This window comes from Grammomys surdaster, unplaced genomic scaffold, assembly GCF_004785775.1.
Source record: "Grammomys surdaster isolate TR1022 unplaced genomic scaffold, NIH_TR_1.0 231, whole genome shotgun sequence".
NCBI classification, from domain to species: Eukaryota; Metazoa; Chordata; class Mammalia; order Rodentia; family Muridae; genus Grammomys; species Grammomys surdaster.
Window position 1 is genome coordinate 1882758 of NW_021604676.1, and position 22790 is coordinate 1905547.

At 39.5% G+C, this 22790-nt stretch overlaps 1 protein-coding gene across 2 annotated transcripts; it reads left to right on the forward strand.

Moving 5' to 3' along the window:
- The first annotated feature begins 188 nt into the window (after positions 1-188).
- Positions 189-22494, forward strand: Arpp19 (cAMP regulated phosphoprotein 19). 2 transcript variants are annotated; one of them, XM_028773590.1, is made up of 4 exons: positions 189-277; positions 462-516; positions 14517-14639; positions 18827-22494. In XM_028773590.1, exons 1-4 carry the CDS (start codon positions 189-191, stop codon positions 18995-18997), a joined length of 438 nt encoding a protein of 145 aa, XP_028629423.1. In that variant the 3' UTR covers positions 18998-22494. The 2 variants fall into 2 exon arrangements, with proteins under 2 accessions (XP_028629423.1, XP_028629424.1); XM_028773591.1 differs by lacking the exons at positions 189-277; positions 462-516 and adding an exon at positions 693-804.
- The last annotated feature ends 296 nt before the right edge of the window (positions 22495-22790 follow it).

Sequence of the window (22790 nt, forward strand, 5' to 3'; positions counted from 1 at the left end):
CTGAGGCAAGGTGGAAGAACAGAGGAAGTAAAGGTGGATAGGGTTAAACTGAAGCTGAGGTACTGCAGAGCACAGAGCAAGCAGATGAGTAAACAGGAGGTCAGGGTAGTCTGGAAAGGCGGGAAAGAGGGGGGGTTAGGACACAGCGCCACAGATCAACTACAATTCCCAGAAAGCACTGTGCGCCCATGGACGGAAGTGAGGTGAGGCGCGAGCCGCAACCTTTGAGGGAAAGAGGAAGTGCTCGGACGTCGCAGGGCCGGAGGCTCGGGGATAGGTAGGTAAGGGCGCGGCGCGGGAGCTTGGCGGGCCTGGGCTGCGGGAGCTACGGCGGGCGAGAGCCCGAGGCCCGTGTCGTCACAAGGCGGCAGCCGCCGGCCCGGCGGGCAGCGGGGCAGGCAGAAGGTGGCGGGCGGTCTTGCCTCCCGGTAATCTGTCTTCTCCCGGCGTCTCTTCTGCAGAAGGAGCACCATGTCCGCGGAAGTCCCCGAGGCAGCGTCGGCGGAGGAGCAAAAGGTGAGTGTGCGGGAGGGCCCAGGGGTCCTGCGGGATCCGGAGTGGCGGGAGCCTTGGCTGGCGGGCCCGCGGGAGCGCGGCCGGCCTGGAGCCCTCCGCCGACGGCTCCTCCCGCAACCTGGGAGGGCCCCGGCGAGTTGAAATTTAACGATTCTCTCCCGTGCCTCGGTGTAGCACCTAAGTATACCAGAGAGCTAGGACTCGGGCCCATGTTAGGGACCCAAGTTTTATAGTGGGCTTTTATTTGCTCAGGACGTGGGTTTCCCTCCGGAAGCGCTCGGACCACTTGTAAGCTTGCGGGTAACTCTTAAGGCGGTGTCTCCATTCCGGCGGCGATGAAGGGCTAGATTAGGGTTGTGAGTTGTGTGACCTCGTGATCTTTTCCTAAACCCTTAGTTTTCTCGTCGGTAAAGTCCTGGTAATACTACCTACTTCCCACGACCGCTGTGAGGCCCAAACGAAAACCCAGCACAACTTCTGTTCAAAAAATGCGAGCTGGTGGGGTTTGCATGTGTTACTTGATTAAAATTCGAGAATTGGCGCTTTAGAAAATTTCACTAACTTAAATGTTTCTCGAAATATGGAGATATTTTTGTCAGCTCATTTGTATTTCTCTGATGAAGGGAAATGTGCTAGCAATACATCTATGAATTTGAGGCCCGTATGTTCATCTGGTCTAGTGCCTGCCCATTCCATCGTAATTATTATGATGCCTTGACTTCCTGGGTACATGCAGCCAGTTAGCTAACAAAGGAGAAAAGTCCTTGATCTCTTTTCTTAATTTATGGAGAGTTCCCAACAATTTTTCTTTAAAAAAAACAAATTGTGCCTTTAATCCCAGCACTCAAGCAGAAGCAAGAGGATTTCTTTGAGTTCCAGGCCAGCTGGAGCTACATAATGAAACCGTCTCAAAATGTATTAATTAACTAATTGATTGATAATACCTAACTGCTTTACTGTGTATGGGATTTGGTCTCATGTTTAAACATGATCGTGATACTTACCGTTGCACTGTAGATTAGTGGGGTTTGCTCATTCCATGTACTCTAACCATGTCAGCTTATCCTGTTATTTCTTCCATTGTCATACTTCTCTTCTGATGGTAATTGTAAAGTAACTGGTGAAAAGAAGGAAAGCAAGGATAATAAAGACAGTAGACAGTCATAACATTATGTCATAACATACTTTTCAAAAAGAAAGATGTATCCCTCCCTCTCTCCCTTCCTTTCTTCCTTCTGCAGTAGGCCCTCTGGGACAGCCTAGGCAATGGCTTTACCACTGAGCTCTTTTCCTGGGGTCCCCCACTGTTTTCATAAGAACAGCAGGAGAGAAAGAGAGAATATGTGTGTACACAGCAAACACTTTCTGACTGACTGTCTGCCCAGCCCCTCTTTTGTCTTTGAGACAGGGGCTGGTGTAGCTCAGGCTACCTACAGAGGATGGCCTTGAAACTATTGACCCATTACCATACTGGCCCTCACCTTCATGTTTTCAGCTTTGAAATGATTTCACTAAGTTGCCCAGGCTGGCCTTATACTCACATTGTAGTCAAGCCAGGCCTTGCATTTGGGATCCTCTAGGCTCAGACACCAGGTAGCTCAGGTTACAAGCCTGTGCCATGAGGCCTAGCTGAGCAAGAGATTTTTTTTGAAGCCCCCCCCCCCCCATGCATATAGTTTAAGGATTCTAGTCTTTCTTAGCAATAATCTTAAATGTTACCTGTTCATATTAACTGCTTTGGACTTAGGAACTCAAAGGCCATGTCTACCTTGTCTTAAATACACTGAAATGAAGCTCAGTTTTAACTTGCTACATAGCACTATGGTGGATGGTTTTCTTTTTTCAAAATTTGTTGTGTGTTGGGGAGTATTTGTATAGAGATCAGAAGACAACCTGTGGGGGTCTGTTTTCTCCTTCTACCATGAGAGTTTCTGGATTGAACTTGGATTGAAAGAATTGGTGGCTAGAGTCCTTAACCACTGAGAGTCATCTTGCTGGTCCATGTTTAATTATTTTTTAGGAAGAGGCTCACTCAGTAGTCCTTGCTGGCCTTTAACTTGAAGTGCCTTGGCCTTAAGCTCCCCAAGTTCAAGGATTATAGTCTCGCTGCCACTACACCCAGCTAAAATAATTTGGGGTAATATTTGTTAATATGTTGATAAAGTTTGAAGTATTGATTTCTAGAGTATGAATACTTTGATTAAAATAGCCTAATACAGGGCTGGAGAGATGGCCCAGGGGTTAAAAGTACTGCCTGCTCTTCCAGAGGACCCAGGTTCAATACTAGTACCCACGTGGCAGCTCATAGCTGTAACGCCAGGATCCAACACCCTCATACAGACACGATACAGGCAAAAACAACAATGTACATACAATTAAATTATTTTTTAAAATAGCCTAATACAATACCTAATATCAGGGATAGCTTTGACTCTTTTCCTTTTATGCCTTTTGTTTTTCTCCTTGAGCATTTTTAGGTCTTTTTGTCTAGCTACTGTCATTAATACCAGTAAGAGGGTGTGGGAAATGTAATGCCCCTTTTTGAATTGAAGATTGGCTGTGCATTGTAAGTGCCTGTGGTGTGGACACTATCCTTAAACAGGAGGAAAATGTGCAAAGTCACTTCTGTGTTCCTGTGAGCCAAATCACCTGTTTCTTCTGTTTGGAAGAGCAGTTACATGACCTAAAAAGTTGATTATTGTCTCTGTACTCAGTTGACCTTTCAATTAAAGTTTAAGTATTCAGCTAAAAATACTTTTAAGGTTTTATAGTGGGTTAGCCTGTTGCCTCCAAAAGTTTAAGGTACTTGGACCCTGCATGAAATAAGACAAGATTAATGTTTCTCCCCTTCTGAAGGGTGTACACTCACATTAAGAGAAGAAATTCACAGACCAATAGAAATAAAATTAAAAAGCAAAAGTTTAAAAAGAGAAGGAAATCAGATAGACCCTTATTTTTAATTAGGATAATAATTAAATGTCTGAGGATAAAAGTACACAGATATCTCTCTTTAATTTGTACCAGTCTTAAATAGAAACCCAAACAAAGTCAATCTTTTAAACTATTCATTGTAGCTGGTATTGTACTGAAACTAAATATCTAATATATTGAGAAATGGTAGCAGCTGTTAAAAGTTAACTATCCCATAGGACATGTGATGACTAAGTTCTCCTTTAATGTAAGCCATTAGCCTATGAGGTCATTTAACTATTTAGAATTGAAGATAAACTCGACATTTTAAAATTAACTCTAGCTAGCTATAGTAGTTCACCTAATAATCTCAGGAGTCAGGAGGCAGAAGCTGTGTGAGTTCAGGACCAACCTGAGCTACTTAACCCAGTATAATACAGTGAGCCCAAAACCTTAACTTTAACCCACTATCAAAATATGAACAAAACTAAATGCATGGGGTGTGTGTGTCTGTGTGTCTGTGTGTGTGTGTGTGTGTGTGTGTGTGTGTGTGTGTGTGTGTGTGTTTGTGTGTGTGTGTGTCTGTGTGTGTGCATACGAGGTTTTTAACTGGACCAGGCTGGAGAAGTGGCTCGGTTAAAGAACACTGACTGCTCTTCCAGAACATCTGGTTTGATTGCCAGCACTCACATGGTGGTCTATGACCATCTGTAACTGTAGATCCAGAGGATCCAGTGTCCTCATCTGATCACTGTGGGCACATGAATATTATACAGACATAATACAGACAGACAAAACATACAAACTTAAAAATAATTATTTTTTAAAAAAGATGTGGGCAGGGTGTGGTGGCACACACCTTGATGAATCTCAGTGTTCTGGAGGCAGAGGTAGGTGAATCTCTGAGTTTGAGGCCACCCTGGTATATGTTGTGAATTTTGAAGCAGCCAGGGGTATATAGAGAGACCCTGTCTCAAATATATATATACATTATTGGTTGTGAGCGAAGTTTCTAATGGCTGATCAAACACATGGTGGCTCACAACCAACTGGAATTGGATCCGATGCCTTCTTTGAATGTATTTGAAGACAGCTACAGTGTACTCATATAAATAAATAAAATCTTTATATATTTATGTATGTATAATATATAATATAATTTTTAAAATTAAAAAAGACAAGCCTGGTGAATTGTGAAAGAGGAAGGGAATTGTAAAATACAATGTCTCAGTGTAAAACCTCTAGTTCCATTCTGGATGCACGATCTCTCAAAGGCTGCCTAGAAGTGGATGGTGCAGGGTGACCTTGGACAGTCCTGACTGAGAGTACGTTAGTCTGCCCCAAGTGTCTATCACAGGATGATGTCCAAGCTCACCAGCTTGGTGTTCAACCTCCTCTCATCACCATCTCTTGCTCTGTCTCCCATAAGGCATCTTTTTGCCCACATTGTTCTAATCTCTTCATCCTCGGGTAAAACCTGTTTGCCCAAGTCTTTGTATGTCTAAATCCTACCTGCTCTTTTCTGTAATTGGAATTATGCTTGGTTGCATGTGTCAGGAAAATTAGTAGCAGTTTAAACAAAATAGAAGTTAGTTATTTTTCTCTCTTGGCAAAAAAAAAAAAAAGCACAAAAGAAAGCTAGCCCAGGAATGGGAGACTGGTTCCAAGTCTCCAGTATTTATGTCCTCTGTCGCTGCTCCACCATTCTTAGCACCTGAGGTCTTAATGTAGTATGGCTGCTCCAGCTTGTGACATTGGAAGTCTATTAAACTCTGAGAGAGGACACGGGAGGCTTCCTCATGGGAGGCTTTTTAAATCTTACCTCTGACACTTACTGTTAGTGGCTGTTTGTTTTTTAATGTGTATGGGTGTTTTGCTTGCATGTGTATCTGTATGCATGTGTGCTGGTGGTGCCCTGGAAGGCCAGAGAGCGCATCAGATCCCCTGTTACAGACAGCCGTAAGCCACCCTGTGGGTGCTAGGAGTTGAATCCAGGACCTTAGCTTTTAACCACTGAGCCAGCTCTCCAGTCCCGTGACTGTTTCTTTATATCAGTATTTAACAGTAGGTATAAATTGTTTTTTTGGTTTTACCCAGAGTTTTAAAAATTGTAGTTAATCTTAGTATTTTCTGGAGCTGTTTTGTTATATGTTCTAGTAGGCTAAATAGTGTTCTCTTTTTTTTTTTTTTTTTTTTTTTCCAGACAGATTTCTCTTTCTTTGATTTGCTCAGCAGGGTCTCTTATCTCAGACTGGCCTTAACCTCAATGTGTAGTCCAGGACGAGTTTGGACTTCTTATCCTACTACACCTTCCTCCTGAATACTGGGCTGTCTTTGGTCATATCCCATCTGAACTAAGGTTGAAACCCAGGGCCTAGTACATGTTAGGTAGGTGCTCTGCCACTGAGTTAGGTCTCTAGCCCTGCCGACTTGTTAGAGTTGCTCCTGTTTGTTGTGTAAGATTTGTACTTTATAACGTATTTCCTGAACCTGTTAGTTCTGCTGCACCAAGTATTCTCAGGCTGATGATAAACCTATCTTTGTAGAAAATTTTGGTTTTATGGAAACAGTTGAAAGACATTGTGTTCATTCTGGAGACTTTTAGTTACTGTCATTGAATGCCAAACACTGGCAAACAGTAAGAATTTACAGAACAAAAGTGATTCTCTAAAATTGTTAACAGTAATTGAACCTTCCTCACGGTATTTTAAAAGGTCTATTGGCCTTTAATTCTACATTCTGCAGTGCACTAGTGAGCATAGTGCCCAGCAGACAGAGAACTTACTTAAGTGCTCAGAGTTTACTGATTATGCTATGTAACTTAGCCACAGGCTGAAAAACGATGACGTTTTTGATAAAATTACTTTTAGCTTACTAGAATATAAAATAATCATTTAGCTTCCCCCCAGGATTAGAGGTTGAACCTAGGGCATGATCATGTACATGTGAAGCAAGCACTGTGCCCTGAGCTACAAGTCCAGGTCTAATAACCTTTCAAAGGGCTTTTGCTATTGTTGGTGCTGATCTATTGAACCTAGAACCTTAGGAATTTTAGATTTCGCTTTGCTACTAAACTCCAGCCCTTAAATGTTTCTATGTGTGCATACCTAATACCTCAGTAACAAAGGACTTCTAATGCATTTTAATTATAAAACTCACAAAAATACATGTGTTAGTCTTACTTCATGATTACATTTGATAAAAATTAGGTTCTGTGTTATGTGTAGACTATAGAAAGACAGTTGATGTCCTTTCCACCATTAGCCACTTAGTTATAGAAATAGACTTTATTTCATCATACATGCTAAAATATAGAAATTTCTTATGAATTTTTAAATAATAAGATTTTAAAATCAGATTTGAATTTTTAAAACTATTTTTCTTCCTGAGTTTGACCTTCCTTCTTAAGATTTTTAACTTTTATTATATTTTATTAGTGAGTGAGAGAGTGATTGTGAGGTGTGTGTTCACACCAGTATACCGTAGTGTGAATGCGCAGAATAGAGAAATACTTACGGGAGTCTGTTCTCTTCCTACTCTCTGGGACCCAGGGATCAAACTGAGGTCATTAGGCTTGGTTAAAAGTGGCCCCTTACTTTTGGGGGATTTATTTGGTTGTTGTTTGTCTTCTTTTTTTGAGGCAGGGTTTCTCTGTGTAACCCTGGCTATCCTGGAACTCCATCTGTAGACTTGACTGACCATGATCTCTGAAATCCACCTGCGTCTGCCTCCTGAGTGGTGGGATTAAAGGCCTTACCAAGTCTACCAGCTTCTTTTACTGTTTTTAAAGACCTGGTCTTATATATCAAATCCTGGCCTTGAACTCCTGATCATCTCGCCTCTACTTCATACATCCTGGGGCTAAAGATATATGCCTAGCTTTTTTTAAAAATTGGTTATTTATTTATTTACATTTCAAATGTTGTTCCCCTTCCCACAAACTCCCCATTCCATCCTCCCTCCCCTTTGCATCTATAAGGATGCTTACCCACCTACCCCCATTCCCACCTTACCGTCCTAGCATCCCCTTACACTGGGGTATCAAGCCTCCACAGTACCAAGGGCCTCCTCTCCCATTGATGACAGATAAGGCCATCCTCTGCTACATATATAGCTGGAGCCATGGGTCCCTCCCTGTGTACACTTTGGTTGGTGGTTTAGTCCCTGGGAACTGTGGGTGGTCAGGTTAATTGATATTACTGTTCTTCCTATGGGGTTGCAATCCCCTTCAGCTCCTTCAGTCCTTCCCCTAACTCTTCTACTGGGGTCCTTGTATGCCCAGCTTTTAACATGGTCTTGTTTTGTAGCCCTGGCTGGCCTGAAAAGTACTAGGATGCCTAAGCTGTCCTCAAACTTACAATCTTGTTTGTCTACACTAATTTCTCCTTTTTATTTCCTTTTAACTAGTTTCTTTGCTTATTGTCCTTCCCCACAGCATGCTGTGGATTAAACTCAGGTCTTCCTGCTTCCCAAGCTACTGGTCTACCACTAAGTTAAGTCTGTACACATACACAACACAGTCTTCGCGAGAATTCCTTTTGTTTTGAGGCAGGGTATCACTGCCCAGGCTGGCCCTGAAGTCACTCACCCCCTCCCACACACAACACACACATTCTCATATTTCTCTCTCCCTCTCTCTCTCTTACGCGTTGTTGTGACATGCACATGCCCCCACAATAATATACATAAATAAATGTACAAACAGTTACTTTTTTTTTTATCAAATCAAGTACTTGTAAGATAAAATCTAAATAAATGCCTCTGCTCTGGGGAGGGTCTGATCGAGTTTATGCAGGCTCACCGTGACTGTAAAGTCATCTCTGGCTTAATGATGGCCAGTTTCAAGTCTCCTTTCTTGCCTCACAGGTTGTTAGTTGCTTACATGGGTTAATATAGAAGAGACCAGAGTTTCTAGGATATGCCTAAATTTAGACAGAAATTATCCTTTGTAGCAGCAGAGTCCACAGTAACCAGAAGAACCAGTTTCTCTGCTCCTGACACTGCTTATGCTTGAATTAACAGAAATTGTCACCGAAACGTTGCTGATATGCCAGCCATCCAAGGTGGAGATTCCAAGGCCCAGGCTTTTACTCCTTAGGTTAGTGCAGAATCTATGGAAAACAGCCCTCCCTGTTCCTGAGTGGGCTTCTAATGCTGGTTAGGTTTTGTTGAAGGACAAAATAATAGTGATTTTCTTTAAACCCTATTGTGGTGGTAGGACTTAACCTGCAAGGATCAGGCACCTGTGTGCAGGGTATACAGGGCCCAGGCCTGCACCTTCTCATTATACCAGTAAACAGCACTCACCAGCCCATGCCCACCATGGGAACTACACAGAAAGCAAGTCCTCTGTATCTCTTTTGTTTTGTTTGTTTTTTGAGACAAAGTTTCTTTGTGTAGCCCTAGTTCTTCTACAGACCAGGCTGGCCTCCAACTCAGAAATCCACTTGCTTATGCTGGGGTTAAATGCGTGTGTCACTTCCATCTACCTGGCTGGCTTCTGTATCTCTAATAATACTTTTGTCTAGGATCTATGTTACTCAATATTGATACAGTTGCATAGCTCTTATTTGGGTAGGACTTACCTAGTATGTTATCTCCGTGGGTTATTTTCTGCTATTTTTAAGTTTTACTCAGTAAGTGGCTAGTTGTTTTTTTAAATTCAGCTATGAATTTATATCTGTTCATTTATTTGTTTATTTTGGCCTTTTGAGCAGGTTGTCCTAAAACATGTTCTGTTAGCCAGGCTTGTGAACTTGCAGCAATCCTTTTGGCTTTGCCTCTTGAATCTGGGATTACAGGCATGACTGTCTGTCCTGGCTTCCAGACACAAATGTCAATGGACAGGCCATCTTGTGATCATTGACGCTTTAGGATTTTTTTTTTCCTTTCATCTCACTCACCCTTTGCTCCTTTTTTATTGCACCATGTTTGTATGTTATTTTGCATGCGTGTGTGTGTGTGTGTGTGTGTGTGTGTGTGTGTGTGCACGCGCGCATTATATCTAGTCCCATTGTTTCATTAATGTCCCCTGTTGATTTTCCTTCTCTACTATTAAAATACCAATTTGGAGGTTTTATGCTTTATTTTTGTTTGGTTAGTCCCCTCTAAAACTTCGTTATGTGCAATGGTGGCACATGCCTTTAAAGCACAGGCAGGCTTATCTCTGTGAGTTCAAGGTCAGCCTGGTCTATTGATGGAGTTCCAGGACAGCCAGGGGTACACAGAAAGACCCTGTCGGATGGAGGGAGGGAGAACTTTGTTATGCATCTTTATCAAACTTAATTTAATATGATCATTTCTGTATTCATTTCTTTTCTCGTGGCTCTGACTCAGTAGTTGAAAAAAGTGACTTAAAGCAAGGGTTTATCTTTGCTCTGAAGTTGAAGATACGTCCATGGTGGCTCAGAACAAATGACAGCATGAACCAATGCACTAACAGCTAGGAAGCAGAGATGAATTTTGGTGTTCATCCTTCTTCCTTTCCCTTACCCCTTAATATTTAGTGTGAGTGCATGTGTGTGTGTTGTGTGTTAAGTGTACATGTGAAGGCCAGAGGGAACTGGGTTGACAAGTGTTTGTGCTGTGCCTGCCTTATTACATGGGTGTTAGGATCCAAACTCCAGTCTTCATAACTGTACCACTTCTCCTAAACCACTGAGCCATCTCTATAGTCTTCCTTTCTTTTTCCCCAGCCTATGAAATGATACTGACAACATCTAGGTAGATCTTGCCGCCTAGTTAATTAATTCATCCACAAACTATCTTACAGATGTGCCTAGAGATTCTGTTACTGTCAAATTTGACAGTCAATATAAGCCATCATGTCTTCCAAATTATAAACATTTACATTTTAAAATACTATCCTGTTATGTGCTTTTCTTTTTTGTCTGATTTTGTTTTTGCAGCACTTGGAATTGAACCTGGGGCCTTGCAGGGCCCCACACAAAGCCACACCCTAGTCCTTTATTGTTGCCTCCCTCCTTCTAGGATGATAAAATTGTGAGCCGAGAGCCTCTGTACTCTCTGACACTGGCTACATCCTTGGCTCTGTATCTTTTTACCCCCTTGCAAAAGGGTATAATATTTAATGTTTGTGGTTTTGTTTGTGGTTTGCTTTGCTTTATATTTCCTTCTCTTTACCTCAACCTCCACCCTCCCTTCTTCTCAGTTTGTCATCATTATTAGCTACAGTAAATATTCGGGAATATCGTTCATGTATAAGAACCTGTAACCTTAGTAAATTCTGTGTCCTCTAACATATTTTAGCATAACTACAGGTATAAATTATTTCACTTGATTTTTGTTAAGCATCGTATGAGAAAGACAAGAACAAAAACTACATGTTTCAAACAGAAAGGAATTGTTTTGAGGTTCTGGGTTACAAATTCTTGAAAGGGTTGGAAGAACAGAAGGGGAAAAAAGAAATGTTTTTAGAGGCAGGGATTGAAGAATGTCTCTGACTGTAGGAATGAGTCCTGTTTGGAGCCTACCATCTTCTATCCACCTGCCAAGTGGCTGCTGCAGGAGCCCTGATTGTCTGTGGATGCCCCAGTGTAGGAACTCACGGGGGCCTGCTGCTATGGAACAGCGGGATTGAGAGAAGAATGGTTCTAATTTTTTTTTTCAGCGATGTACCTGTTTTTTTATTTTTATTAATTTTTTATTGGATGTTTTATTTACATTTCATATGTTATCCCCTTACCCCATCCCTCCCCCCCCCCGGGACTCCCTATCCCCTCACCCCTCCTCCTGCTTCTCTGCAGATGTATCCCTACCTAGCCCCCCACTCCCACCTCCCCACCCTCAAATTCCCACCCACTGGGGCGTCTAGCTTTCATGAGACCAGAGATCTCTGTTCTTTTCTTCCACACTTGTTCATCTGCTGTAGCCACATTGGCTACCTAACAGTAATGTAGTTTCGGAAATGTAGTTTTAGCCGTCTGTTTATACTGTTTGGGGAAGCATGTAGGGAAGAGCAGGAACGGCTGAATGCCAGCACCACAGTGTTCCTGCCTCATGTGTTTATGTCTCTATAAGCAAATCTATAACTGTGTTAGAATGTCAGTGAATGTCCAGCACTTTGGACTTACTTAATGTAAGGTCTTGTATCTGTACTAGGTTAAGAACGTTTTTGTATGGTTCATGGGAAGTATTATGGAAGTCTTGGTAGTGCTTAACTACATTTTCAAGTGTAGTAGCTTAGGTCAGTCTTTTCCTATCTTTCTTTCTCTTGTTGAATACAGAACAAAGTTTGAATTCATCTAAAATTGTACTAGCAGGGCTTATTAATAATGTTGTATGTTGGCAAGAAAGTTCAAGAGTTGTAGTCCCTTTCTTCTTCCTCCCTCTCTTACCCTTTCCCCTTGCTGTCCTCTTCTTGATCTGAGATGTGACCTCATTAGTCTCACGCTCTCCAGCTCTTAGGTTCCAGTAGCATAAGAAGTGTGTCATTTCCTCATGACAAAGTGCCCCTGTGTACATGTGGCTCCTGGAACTCATGGTATACATCAGCCTGGCCTTGTTTTTTTTTTTTTTTTTTTTTTGCCTTGTGTGAGCGAGCTTGAATGGGGTACATTTGTGCTATAGCATACTTGTGAAGGTCAGGAGACTCAGTTCTCTCCATCTACCATCAGAATCAGATGAAACTTAGGTTGTCTAATTTATGTAGCAAGCTCCTTTACCTGCTGCATAATCTTTCTGGCCCAAGAAAATCTGATTCTGAGCAAAAGGTTTGAAAGTGCTGGGACTTTCAACAGTTGACTTTGGCTCCTTTTCAATAAGCTTATCTAAAATGAGCAAACTGGGCAGGGAAAACAAAGAATTGGGCCTTTAATCCAGTTTTGCTTTGAAACTGCAGCTCTGAGAATGCCAATGGATTGCAGTAGATTTGCGTAGTGAAGGCTGAGCTTGCCACTAGATGTCACTAAGGTTCTGGCACACCTTATTTTTGCGTTGGTGTCTCTAGCTTTACATAAGTACAATATCTTCATATCCTACTTGGTTAAGTTCTAATCTTCTTAAGACGGAAATAATGTATAAAAACCAGCTTTGAAAAACCTCTTTTTTTGGGGGCGGGGGCTGGGCAGTGGTCGCACACGCCTTTAATCCCAGCACTTGGGAGGCAGAGGCAGGTGGATTTCTGAGTTCGAGGCCAGCCTGGTTTACAGAGTTCCAGGACAGCCAGGGCTACACAGAGAAAACCCTATCTCGAAAAAAACAAAAACAAAGAAAAAGGAAGGAAGGAAGGAAGGAAGGAAGGAAGGAAGGAAGGAAGGAAGGAAGGAAGGAAGGCAGGCTGGCTCTTTTTATAGAACTTCCCCAACATTCCAAAAGCAGAGGCAGAGGCGGGTGGATTTTACAAAGTGAAACCCTGTCTCAAAGACAAACAACAACAAAACCAAAAATCTCCTTGAAGAATGATATTGCAGTTATTTTGTGTGTGTGTAGACTTGAGCATATGACTGAGTACCAGCTGAGGTACTAGGCTTATGAAGGCTTAGCTTTTAACTGTGAGAAAGATAAGTAGCATATTGAGATGCTCACACACTGAACAATATCCAGGATTTATATTGTATACCTCACACTGGTAATACCATTCTTGAATGTAGGGGCTAGAAAATCATTATTTAGAGCCTTACCTGTGCTAAATACACAGGTAAATTTTGTATGGAGTGTATGTGTGAGTTGCCACAGTAAGATTGGAAGATGCAGCCTAGAAAGGGGAAATAGGACATATGAAGCAGAAAAGGGCAGGGATATGAAAAGGGATTTGAAAACAGGATATCTGCCGTTAACACTTTTTCTCACAAAATCCTCTAAGACATAAAGTGGAGTTAAGGGAGTTGCTGAAGGTCAAGTGTTGATAATACATAAAATGAATAGAGTGTGTGTGTGTGTGTGTGTGTGTGTGTGTGTGTGTGTGTGTAATTTTGAGGAAAGTCTAAATGAGGTTAAAAAATTTCTAGATAAATTATTTACTTCCTCTATAAGAACAGGTGGTTTGCCGTTTATAGATTTAACATTTCTATTTTACTTCATAAATAACCTTAGAGACTCAAAATGTGCCAAAGTGTGACTTTTCCAGTTCAGTGAAATGAGTCCAATAGAGAAAAGTATCCTTGCCAGCTGTCCAGCCTCTTATCACAGGAGACCTGTGATTTTATTGATTCAATTGTTCTTGTCTTGATATGATAAATTCTTTTCTGTAAAATAGCATTTTGAAGAATATATACTCAATCAAGATAGGTGTTTGAGAAAATATTTTTAAGATAGAAGACCAGGGGTATACACAAGTGAGAACATTTAACTAGCATACATCCTCAGCACTGGGATGGAGAGGCTGCATTTTAATGACAATCTTTCCAGAAAGGAGGCTCCGAAACCTAAACGTATATGATTTTTTTTTTTGACATGAATAGAATTTCCCCTGTTTGTTGGTGGGAAACAGGAACTTTCTTACTTGAGGCCAGCCTTGAACCTTGCTATAATCCTCCTGCCTCGGATTCCTGGGTGCTGTAATTACAGGGATGAGCTCTCACACACCCAGATGTGAGGATTGATGAAAAAAAAATACTATTATATATATTAAGGTCTTCTGAATTGGTTTACTTAGAGAAAATGTGCTGGCATTTGGGCTGTTGTTAATGTCTAGTAAAGAGTCTAAGGAGTTTAAAATCGTACGTGATTTTAAATAAGGAAACCAAAAAGATCTTTTAGATTTTTGATAGTATTAGGAAAATTATCTAAATATAGACAAGGAGCTGAAGAGTTCCATAGAAGGTGACTAATTATGAATGTATTATACATGACTGGAAAGTAACTGCAAGCAAGACTTGAGAGCTGAGCTCTGTCGGTATTTTTATCCAGTGTGTGGGGTGTTATACATGCATCACAGCTATAATAGAGCTATCACATGGGACATTTGAGAAGAAAGATAGAGGCGTTGGAAAGGTTCCTGAGCTTGATTTCTTAGTCAGAGGCTGTATTGCTTGGCATTCAACAACGAAAGCCAGAGACTAGATATTAAAAGGTGAATTATTTTCAAAAATTCGGTTGTAATAGAAGTAATTTACTTGAAATTGTTTCAGGAAATGGAAGATAAAGTAACTAGTCCAGAGAAAGCTGAAGAAGCAAAGTTAAAAGCAAGGTATCCTCATTTGGGACAAAAGCCTGGCGGTTCTGATTTTTTAAGGAAAAGATTGCAGAAAGGGGTAAGTTACTGAATGTTCTCTTCACATGTTTTTCCCTTTGAGCTCAGTGTGAGGTGAACGTCTGTGTCTTTATTCATGTATCTCTGTCAGTATTTCACATGGTTCATGTATGGAATGAATATGTATGAAAAGAGGCAATTATAATGTTTTAAATTATAAAATATTTCAAGTATGTACCATAGTACAGATGATAATGTCAAAGAAACTTTGACATCTTTGTAAAAATGTAAATACAGATACAACTCAAACCTACTTTGTATTTTCTGTGTGGCCCCTTTCCCTCTTCTGTTCAGAAAGAACCACTGTCCAGAAACAGATATTTACCCCACCACCTTTATTAAAACTTGGCTGTTTGAAAGCAAGTCTCATACAACATTCAGAGGCTTATGATCCTTTGTATTTGGATGAAATGATCACTTGTAAAATAATTTAATTTGCTTCACAGTTCCTTTAATCCAATTTACACATAATTTTAGTAGTTCAAATGACTGAAAGCATTTTTCCCAGAGTCTTGTCTGCCTTTATGAGGTAGAAGTCATTATTTCTTAGCATGGAAATAGTATCCTACTTGTTGTTTTTTTAAATTTCCTCTCCTTTCTTCGGCTTGAAAAATTTAGAAAATTAGAATTAAAGTATATTTGAGTTCTTTCTCATATCGGGATCAGAGAATGATGGAATAATATGTGAAAGAGAATTACTTACTATATAAGATGCTAGATTATGTTTCTCTTTAAGTAAATACCTTCAGTGTATTAGTATCTGCTATTTATATAAAAAACAAGTCTGGGTGTGCACTGTTGTTACATATGTACTCCAAAACAGTGGTTTTTAAAGATATCAACAAATAATGTGGTTTAAACATTAAAAAATGGAAGACTTACATCTTTCAAATAATATAAAGAAAATTATATTAAATATAGAAAAATGCAGAAGTTCTGTACTCTAAATAAAACAGACTCTTATAGGGAAATTATTTCAAAACTCAGGGACCGTAAAAGACATTGGCATAACTCCAAATAAAGAAATTTTAACAGGAACTTTAACTGTTAGGACAGAAAGTGTTTACATTCATAGTAGAAATTTAAATTTTATCATACTAAATTTAACCAAAGGGGGGAAATACTTAGAATAATTCTTGTTGGTAAGCATGAAATTAAGTGTAACTAATATATTACTTTTTTGTGTGAACATTAAAATCATTACTCTTAATTTTGAAAGGTTCATGGAAGATTTTGTATAAGATTCATGGAAGTATTTATATTACTTGACTAATATCTTACAAATTAACGTAAGCTATAATTCAGTAAGAGGGGGAAAATCTTCAAATTTGAAACTTTTTCTCTTAAAGCTTTTACTAAAATTAGAAGCCACATCAATGTTCAGCATCAGAGAAACAGTTAATAAGTTATAATGAGTCCACAACTAGAATTTGTGGTTCTTTAAAAACATGATTATAAGTATCATGTAAGCAAGAAACATCAAGGTGAGAACTCTGTTCATTAGGAATCTAGGTTTCGTGAAGAATATGCATATACTGTCTACTTACAAAACTATACTTTTAGGTATATTTTCAGCTATGACATAATCATGTATGATCCTGGGCATCAGATTCCTATTTGCACTTGACTGATTCTTTGTATTTAAGAGATGGTTTCTTCTAAGCAGGATTAATGTATCTTAAAGTTGGCATCATACATGAAAATAGTTGGAAATGAAGCAAATGACACTTGAATCAAGTAATTATATAAAATTTGCAGGGTTAGTGTTTGAATGATTCTGTAATTTCCCAAACTAGCAGTGAATAAGCTTTTATTGTTGTTCTAGAATTTTTTTAAAGTCTGAGTCACAAGGTCCTAGGTTTCAGTTTTTCTTTGTCATAATAATTAACAAGCTAAGGAACATAGTTTCTGCATTTTTTGAGAGGGTTGAATTATATTCAGTTACTATATTAAGTCATTTTCTGTATTGTACCCATTGGTATTATAAAATTAATGTTAAAATAGTCTCACTGGGCTTTTACCAATAAAACCATATGCATGGTGAGTTTATCCCATCAGAGTGAAAAAGGATATGAACAGTCTAGCCTGTGAATTTCTGTATTTGTGGTTTATAAAGTACCAAGACTGAGGACCCAGTTGTAATAAACATAACTGTAGAGTTTGTCATGTTAGGTGACCACATATATAAAATCAGTGTTACTCAGTTAATGGGAAGTCAGGTGGTGGCACTTATGTAATGCCACCATCTGGGATGAAGACTGAGAAGAATCTAGGAATTCAGTCACCCCTGCTACATAGCAGGTTAGAGTTTAAAGCTAGCTTGGGCTTTATAAAACATTGTCTCAAATAAATGAATAAATAAATATATGTGGAGAGGTTTTGTAAGATTGCCTTCTATATGATCTAAAGTATGTTTTATTAGGTTTTTAGGGGTTTGTCTTGCTTGAGAAAGGATCTCATTATAGTTTACACTGACCTGGTGCTTACTATGTAGCCCAAGCTGGCCTTAAACTTGCACTGATATTCCTGCTTTATAAAAGACTCCAGATGTGAGGATGATAGGGAGTAATTAGTGTACATGCTGCTTTTAGATTTTTTTTGTAAACTCAAGAAGTTTAGAAATTGTTAGACAGCTAATACCACTGCTAGACTGTGTTCGTTGGACCCTACCTGACCTGAGAAACATCAGTCTCCTTCACCTGCACCACCTGTCAGGATCTGCTCTGCTGAGTTCTGTTTAAACTACAGCCACAGTAAAATTTAAATTATTTTTCTCTTCAGCAAATCTCAGTATACAGTTAAATGAGATCCTTTTATGATTAACTTTTTCTTAGTACAAAAGAGCTTCTTGTTAAAAACTGATTTTATTAAATTGGAGGAAATCATACAGGGCCTGCAAAATGACAGAGTATAAAGGCTCTTGCTTCCAAGCCTGAAAATCTTAGTTCAGTCTCCAGGGCTCATGAGGTGGAAGGAGCGAGCCAACTCCTGAAAGTTGCCCTCTGACCTCCACACATGCTCTCTGGCATACATACCCACTAAATAAGGAAATAAAATGCACACACACATATACACCCCTTATCAATCTTTTTTTTTTTAATTTGCACAGTGTTAAATTTTTACTTTCTACATACATTAAGTAACACAAGTTAGAATTTTGTCAGGGTGCTTTGTTTTACAGATGCCAACCAGTAAAAAGAAGTGGTGCTCCATTTTAAGACAGGGGGGCTCTCGTTTCAGTCCTGAATGTCTTCGCTTCTTGAGTGCTGGGATTCCAGGTGTGCATGTATCCAGATATAAGCAGCTTCTTGATTCTGGGGGCATCAAAATTCCCATTTTAAAGGATCAATCAGAAATGATACTGCAGCAACCTCAGAAATACCTGGCCCACATTTCATTGTTACTATTTCATATGAAGTTTGTACATTGCTGTCTGAAAGTAGTTTCTAATCATAGAACAATTGACCATAGGCCAGATCTGGCTTCTCAAAGAATAATCCGAGGGAGCCAGCCAGTTAGCCCTCCCTAGACCATCCAGCAGCACTAAGCTGTGTCCCAGCTGCTTCATTTTACCACATCAGGGATCTCCAAAGTCTGAGACATTTTTTTCTGTTCATTATTCACCTGTGCTATCATTTCATCACTGTACTGTTTCCTTTTTGCCAAACCCAGACTTTAGTGACCACAGCATCTGGTTTTAAAAGTTGTTATAACAGTTGACTTGACCATTTTTATCTCTTGCTAGCTCTTGATACATTAGTTTACATATAGTAGACATTCAAAAAAATCAGCTAAACATGATGGATATAAGGCAGAACTCCAACAAATTCGTCTGGTTTTGCTTGTAAGACTGTCCTGAGGTTGCTCTTAAACTGTCATCACGGGGTTTTATTTCTTGATTGATTGATTGAATGTGCATTAGTGCTCTACCTGCATGTGTGCCTGTATGAGGGTGTCGAATCCCTTGGAACAGGACTTACAGACAGTTGTGAGCTTCCATGTAGGTGCTGGGAATTGAACCCAGGTCCTCTGGAAAAGCAGCCAGTGCTCTTAATCATAGCAGTCTCTCCAGCCTCACAGTTTTATCATAGTGTTAAAGGGTTGTGCTTTCATCTTTCAACCAAAGTTAATATAATGGCAGCAAAAAACTTTTAAACTCTAATTTGATTTTTTTGTTTTTGTTTTCAGCAAAAGTATTTTGATTCTGGGGACTACAACATGGCAAAAGCAAAGATGAAGAACAAGCAGCTTCCTGCTGCAGCCCCGGATAAGACAGAGGTCACTGGTGACCACATTCCCACTCCACAGGACCTCCCTCAGCGGAAGCCATCCCTGGTTGCTAGCAAGCTGGCTGGCTGATTAAAAGAGCTGAACTGCATGAGTCTTCTAATGTCCTTTATTTCTCCTTCCTGCGTTACTTACCCACTTCCGTCCTTTCCCTCACTCTGTCATTTGAGACTGACAGCTTTGCAGGTAGTGGTAGTGTGTGCTACTGTTGTAAGGAAGCATACATGTGTAGAGGTTTTGGTTAGTTTCACAGTCCACTGATGCAAAGGACATGTAACAGCAACATAAGTAAATGACGTGACAATAATTGTACATATTACCTAGCTGGTGTAGGGCTGGCTCCAACAAGTAGCAAGCAAGTTTTACAGCTTTAACGCTCTGGCTTTCTTTACTGTCTCATGGTTACAGCTTTGTGTGTTACTCTAATTTAATAGAACCGCTGCTGTATTGATTTCTTCTGTATCTTCCTTTTGAATTTTGTAAGACAGAAGTTTAAGACCACAAGTTGGAGGACAAGTCACATAATCCAAACACAAGTAAATGGGCTGCAAAAGATTTGAGTAACTGCTTGGACTTGACGGCCTTAAACCTGCTGTTCCAGCTTTAATAAGAGCATCTTACCTGGGCGATATTTGCCCGTTCTGGTGTGACTTGTGTGACTCCAGTGCTTACCAGCTGTCACTGAAGCTAGTGCTCTTCCTCACTCTGCAGTGTGTGAGGACAGTTTTCTTTGTTGAAGACGTGAATGGGTGTGCATGTGCACTGACTATTGCATTCACTTTTGTGCCATTTTTGTAAATACAATAGTTTTGCACAACCTTTTACAAATGTCTGTATTAATTTCACCATATTAGAAAGTAGATAATGTGCCAACCAGAAGCACAAGAATTCCTACACAAATCTGCCTGCCATTACTGCTTTTGTATAAGAATAGTTTACAATCTTGAGCTTATTAGAATACCAAACTGAAATATACTCAGCCTGCTACAGAGTTAAGCTTTTTCATTTGTTACTAATACTCATGACTTTCAGTGGCCTTGTACAAATATGATATGTTGCTTAGGCATATCTTTTGTTCTATGCAGAACATTTCATTTTACTTTTAAGAAAAATTACAGTTCATATAATTTATATAGACCTTCTTAGTGTAGAAACTTTTTACTTCCACATTCAGCTTTGGGGATACTAAAGTATAACCCTTGCATTCTCTGTCTTCTGTTATCTTCTCAGCCCCTGTCTTCTCTTTATTTTGCTTCTGTGACTCGTATTGGGTTATCTCATTTATATAAAAGCATATGTGTCTATCTTTACTTTTTAAACTTGCTAAATAAAAAACTTTTTGTGAGGGTTTTTTGTTATGTTGAGAATTAAACCACTGTCTCACATGTGCATAGCAAGCACTGTACCACAGAACTACACTCTTATTCCTAAAGGAACTTTATAATGAATGGAGGAGTTGAAAAGATTTATCTAGAATAAGCTGAATTCTGTTAAATAATTTTAAATAATAAGGATGAACTAGGAGAATAGGGCTAATAATTCCAATGATTTATGTGATAGGTAAAACATTCCTATTAAAATATTTAGATATCTTCTATACATGTCATTTTAATAAAATACCAGTTTACTTTTACTTGTGGTTCATGTATTAGTGGAAAAATTAGCAGACTTTATTCAGACACATTATTAGAACTCTCCGCCAGGATGACAGGCTGTAGCAGATTTTACAGTAGCAGCCTGAGTTGATAACAGTTCTTCCTCTTCATCTTGGACTAGGGTGAGGCCTACTCCCCTATGGAATCCAGGCATCATTTATGACTACATTTGTGCACCGGCTTTCCTATGGTTTTACACTAGTGATTGGTCCTGCTCCATTCAACCTGAGGCAGAAAAGCAACATACTTTACACTCCACGTTTATAATTTTACAGCTCAGTTCTATGTAAATATATTTGTAATGAGCAAACGAGTTATTCCATAATATGTGCATTTCATCATAAGATTGCTAGATAGTTTTTTTCCCCCATGGATATTTGCAAGCCCATCTCCACTAAGTTCAGATGGATGAATCTGAGGTTAGAGTGACTGTGCTCTTCCTAAGCACCAGACTTAGTCTGACAAGTAACACCTGCTTGTGTTTTGATTTGTAAAACAGGACACTGGTGTTTAACCTACCTCCAAGACTTGAGGATCTGTGAAATACTAAGTGCCCCAAATATTACTATCTTTTCAAAAGTTGATTTCCTCACTAAACCAACCTGCCTTCTATAAAGTAGCAGTGCTTAAAATCTCAGGATCTTCCAAGAGGAAAGACCTGTTAAGGATTTGTACGTATCGCCACATGGCTTCCATTGGTGCTTGAAAGAGGTTTTACATTTTCCTGGTACTTGAGAGCTCAGTTGTAGATGCTTTTGCAGGCTCTTTGGTCATGATTTAGTGACGATTTTGATGAAATGAGCTTAATTTCCATGTCAAAGCTTGTCTGAGGAATGTTTTAATGTTAGAGTAAATTGAGGTTCATGAAAATATTAAAGGCAAACTGGCTAAAACCTAAAATCTGTTTTGTTCAGTAGCTCATTTAAGAAACATCTTGAAGGCTATGTCTAACAGTTGCACCTCATGTCTAGTAGGAATAGCATTTGGATGGGTTGGAGGGAACGTGTTTGCAGTTCTACAGGTTGTTAGAGAGTCTTGTACTGCTGCTCTGGAGATAAGTCTAAACGATTCAAGGCAGTCATGACAAGACCTCTATTTGTTACTTCCACAGTTAGAATTAGTTGTTGTTTTTACTTGATGTAACCAAGTATACCTCTAAATATGTATTGGTAGTCATTACTAAGTCAGACTTGTATTCCTGATCTGAATATCACAAAGTTTTATCAAAGCTGAACTTTGAACCCAAACTCTGTAAACTTAGTGTTTGATGGTCAGAAGCAGGTAGCCTATGGGAAGAGCTGTTCTGAGTGGTTACCAAGGCCCTGTCTGTGATAGCCTTGTCACATACCCCAACCTTCAGACTCATTATTTTATCGTAACCCAATTCCCTCACCACATCCACCTCTGAAGCCCAAGGAAAGCACTTCATTTACATTTTCTAAAGCACTGTCTTGCTCTCACTTGGCATGTACTGCCAGTTTTAATCCAAGACTCTTTCTCCAACTCATTACTTTTAAAAATTGGGATCACAACCTGTGGTGTCTCGTGTATAGATGACAGTTGGACTCTTACTAGTTACAGCCTTCAAAGGAGGTAGACCTTGGGTTTCATCCTATAAATTACTGGTGGTGGTGACATAAATGTATGTTTGTATGGTACTTATCAACTAAATAGCCGTAGAAATAGAGTTAACTCCTTTAGTATTGTGCCCTCAAATCTGTCAATGCATCTCCACCATTTGATATGCAATAGGATACTGCCTGTATGCAGAGGGCCAACAGAAATGCCTTTTCTTGTTAAAGATGTCTGTAGAGTTGGCAGTTAATGCTGAAGTTTGTCAAATAGCTCGTCCAAACTTTTACTTGTAAGATGCGCCCAAAATAAATGGATCTACCTAATTTTTACTGATTTTAACATGCAGTTTTGTCTTATTTGTTAATGTTTTCCAGTGTGTTTTCTGAAGTTAAGCCACTACTCTGAAGAAATGATTTGTGATCTTGGATTTTAATTTAAATGTGTTAATGAAACCCTGCTGTTGTTTCATCTTGTGTATAAAATGTTCCAGTACAGTTATATTGAATACAGAAAGATGAATGAAACAATTAGAAATAGTTTCAGGAAGTCTACAGGGCTGAGTATATACTTTAGTTGGTAGGGTGCTTGCCTAACATGCACAAAACCTTGGGTTCAGTTCCTAGTACTTTATGAGT

Bases quoted from the DNA above. Each gene is read 5' to 3' on its own strand.
- Arpp19 (XM_028773590.1), top strand. From the start codon at position 189: ATGGACGGAAGTGAGGTGAGGCGCGAGCCGCAACCTTTGAGGGAAAGA. The intron at 517-14,516 runs GTGAGTGTGCGG...AAATTGTTTCAG, and splicing joins CGTCGGCGGAGGAGCAAAAG to GAAATGGAAGATAAAGTAAC. The intron at 14,640-18,826 runs GTAAGTTACTGA...TTTTGTTTTCAG, and splicing joins GGAAAAGATTGCAGAAAGGG to CAAAAGTATTTTGATTCTGG.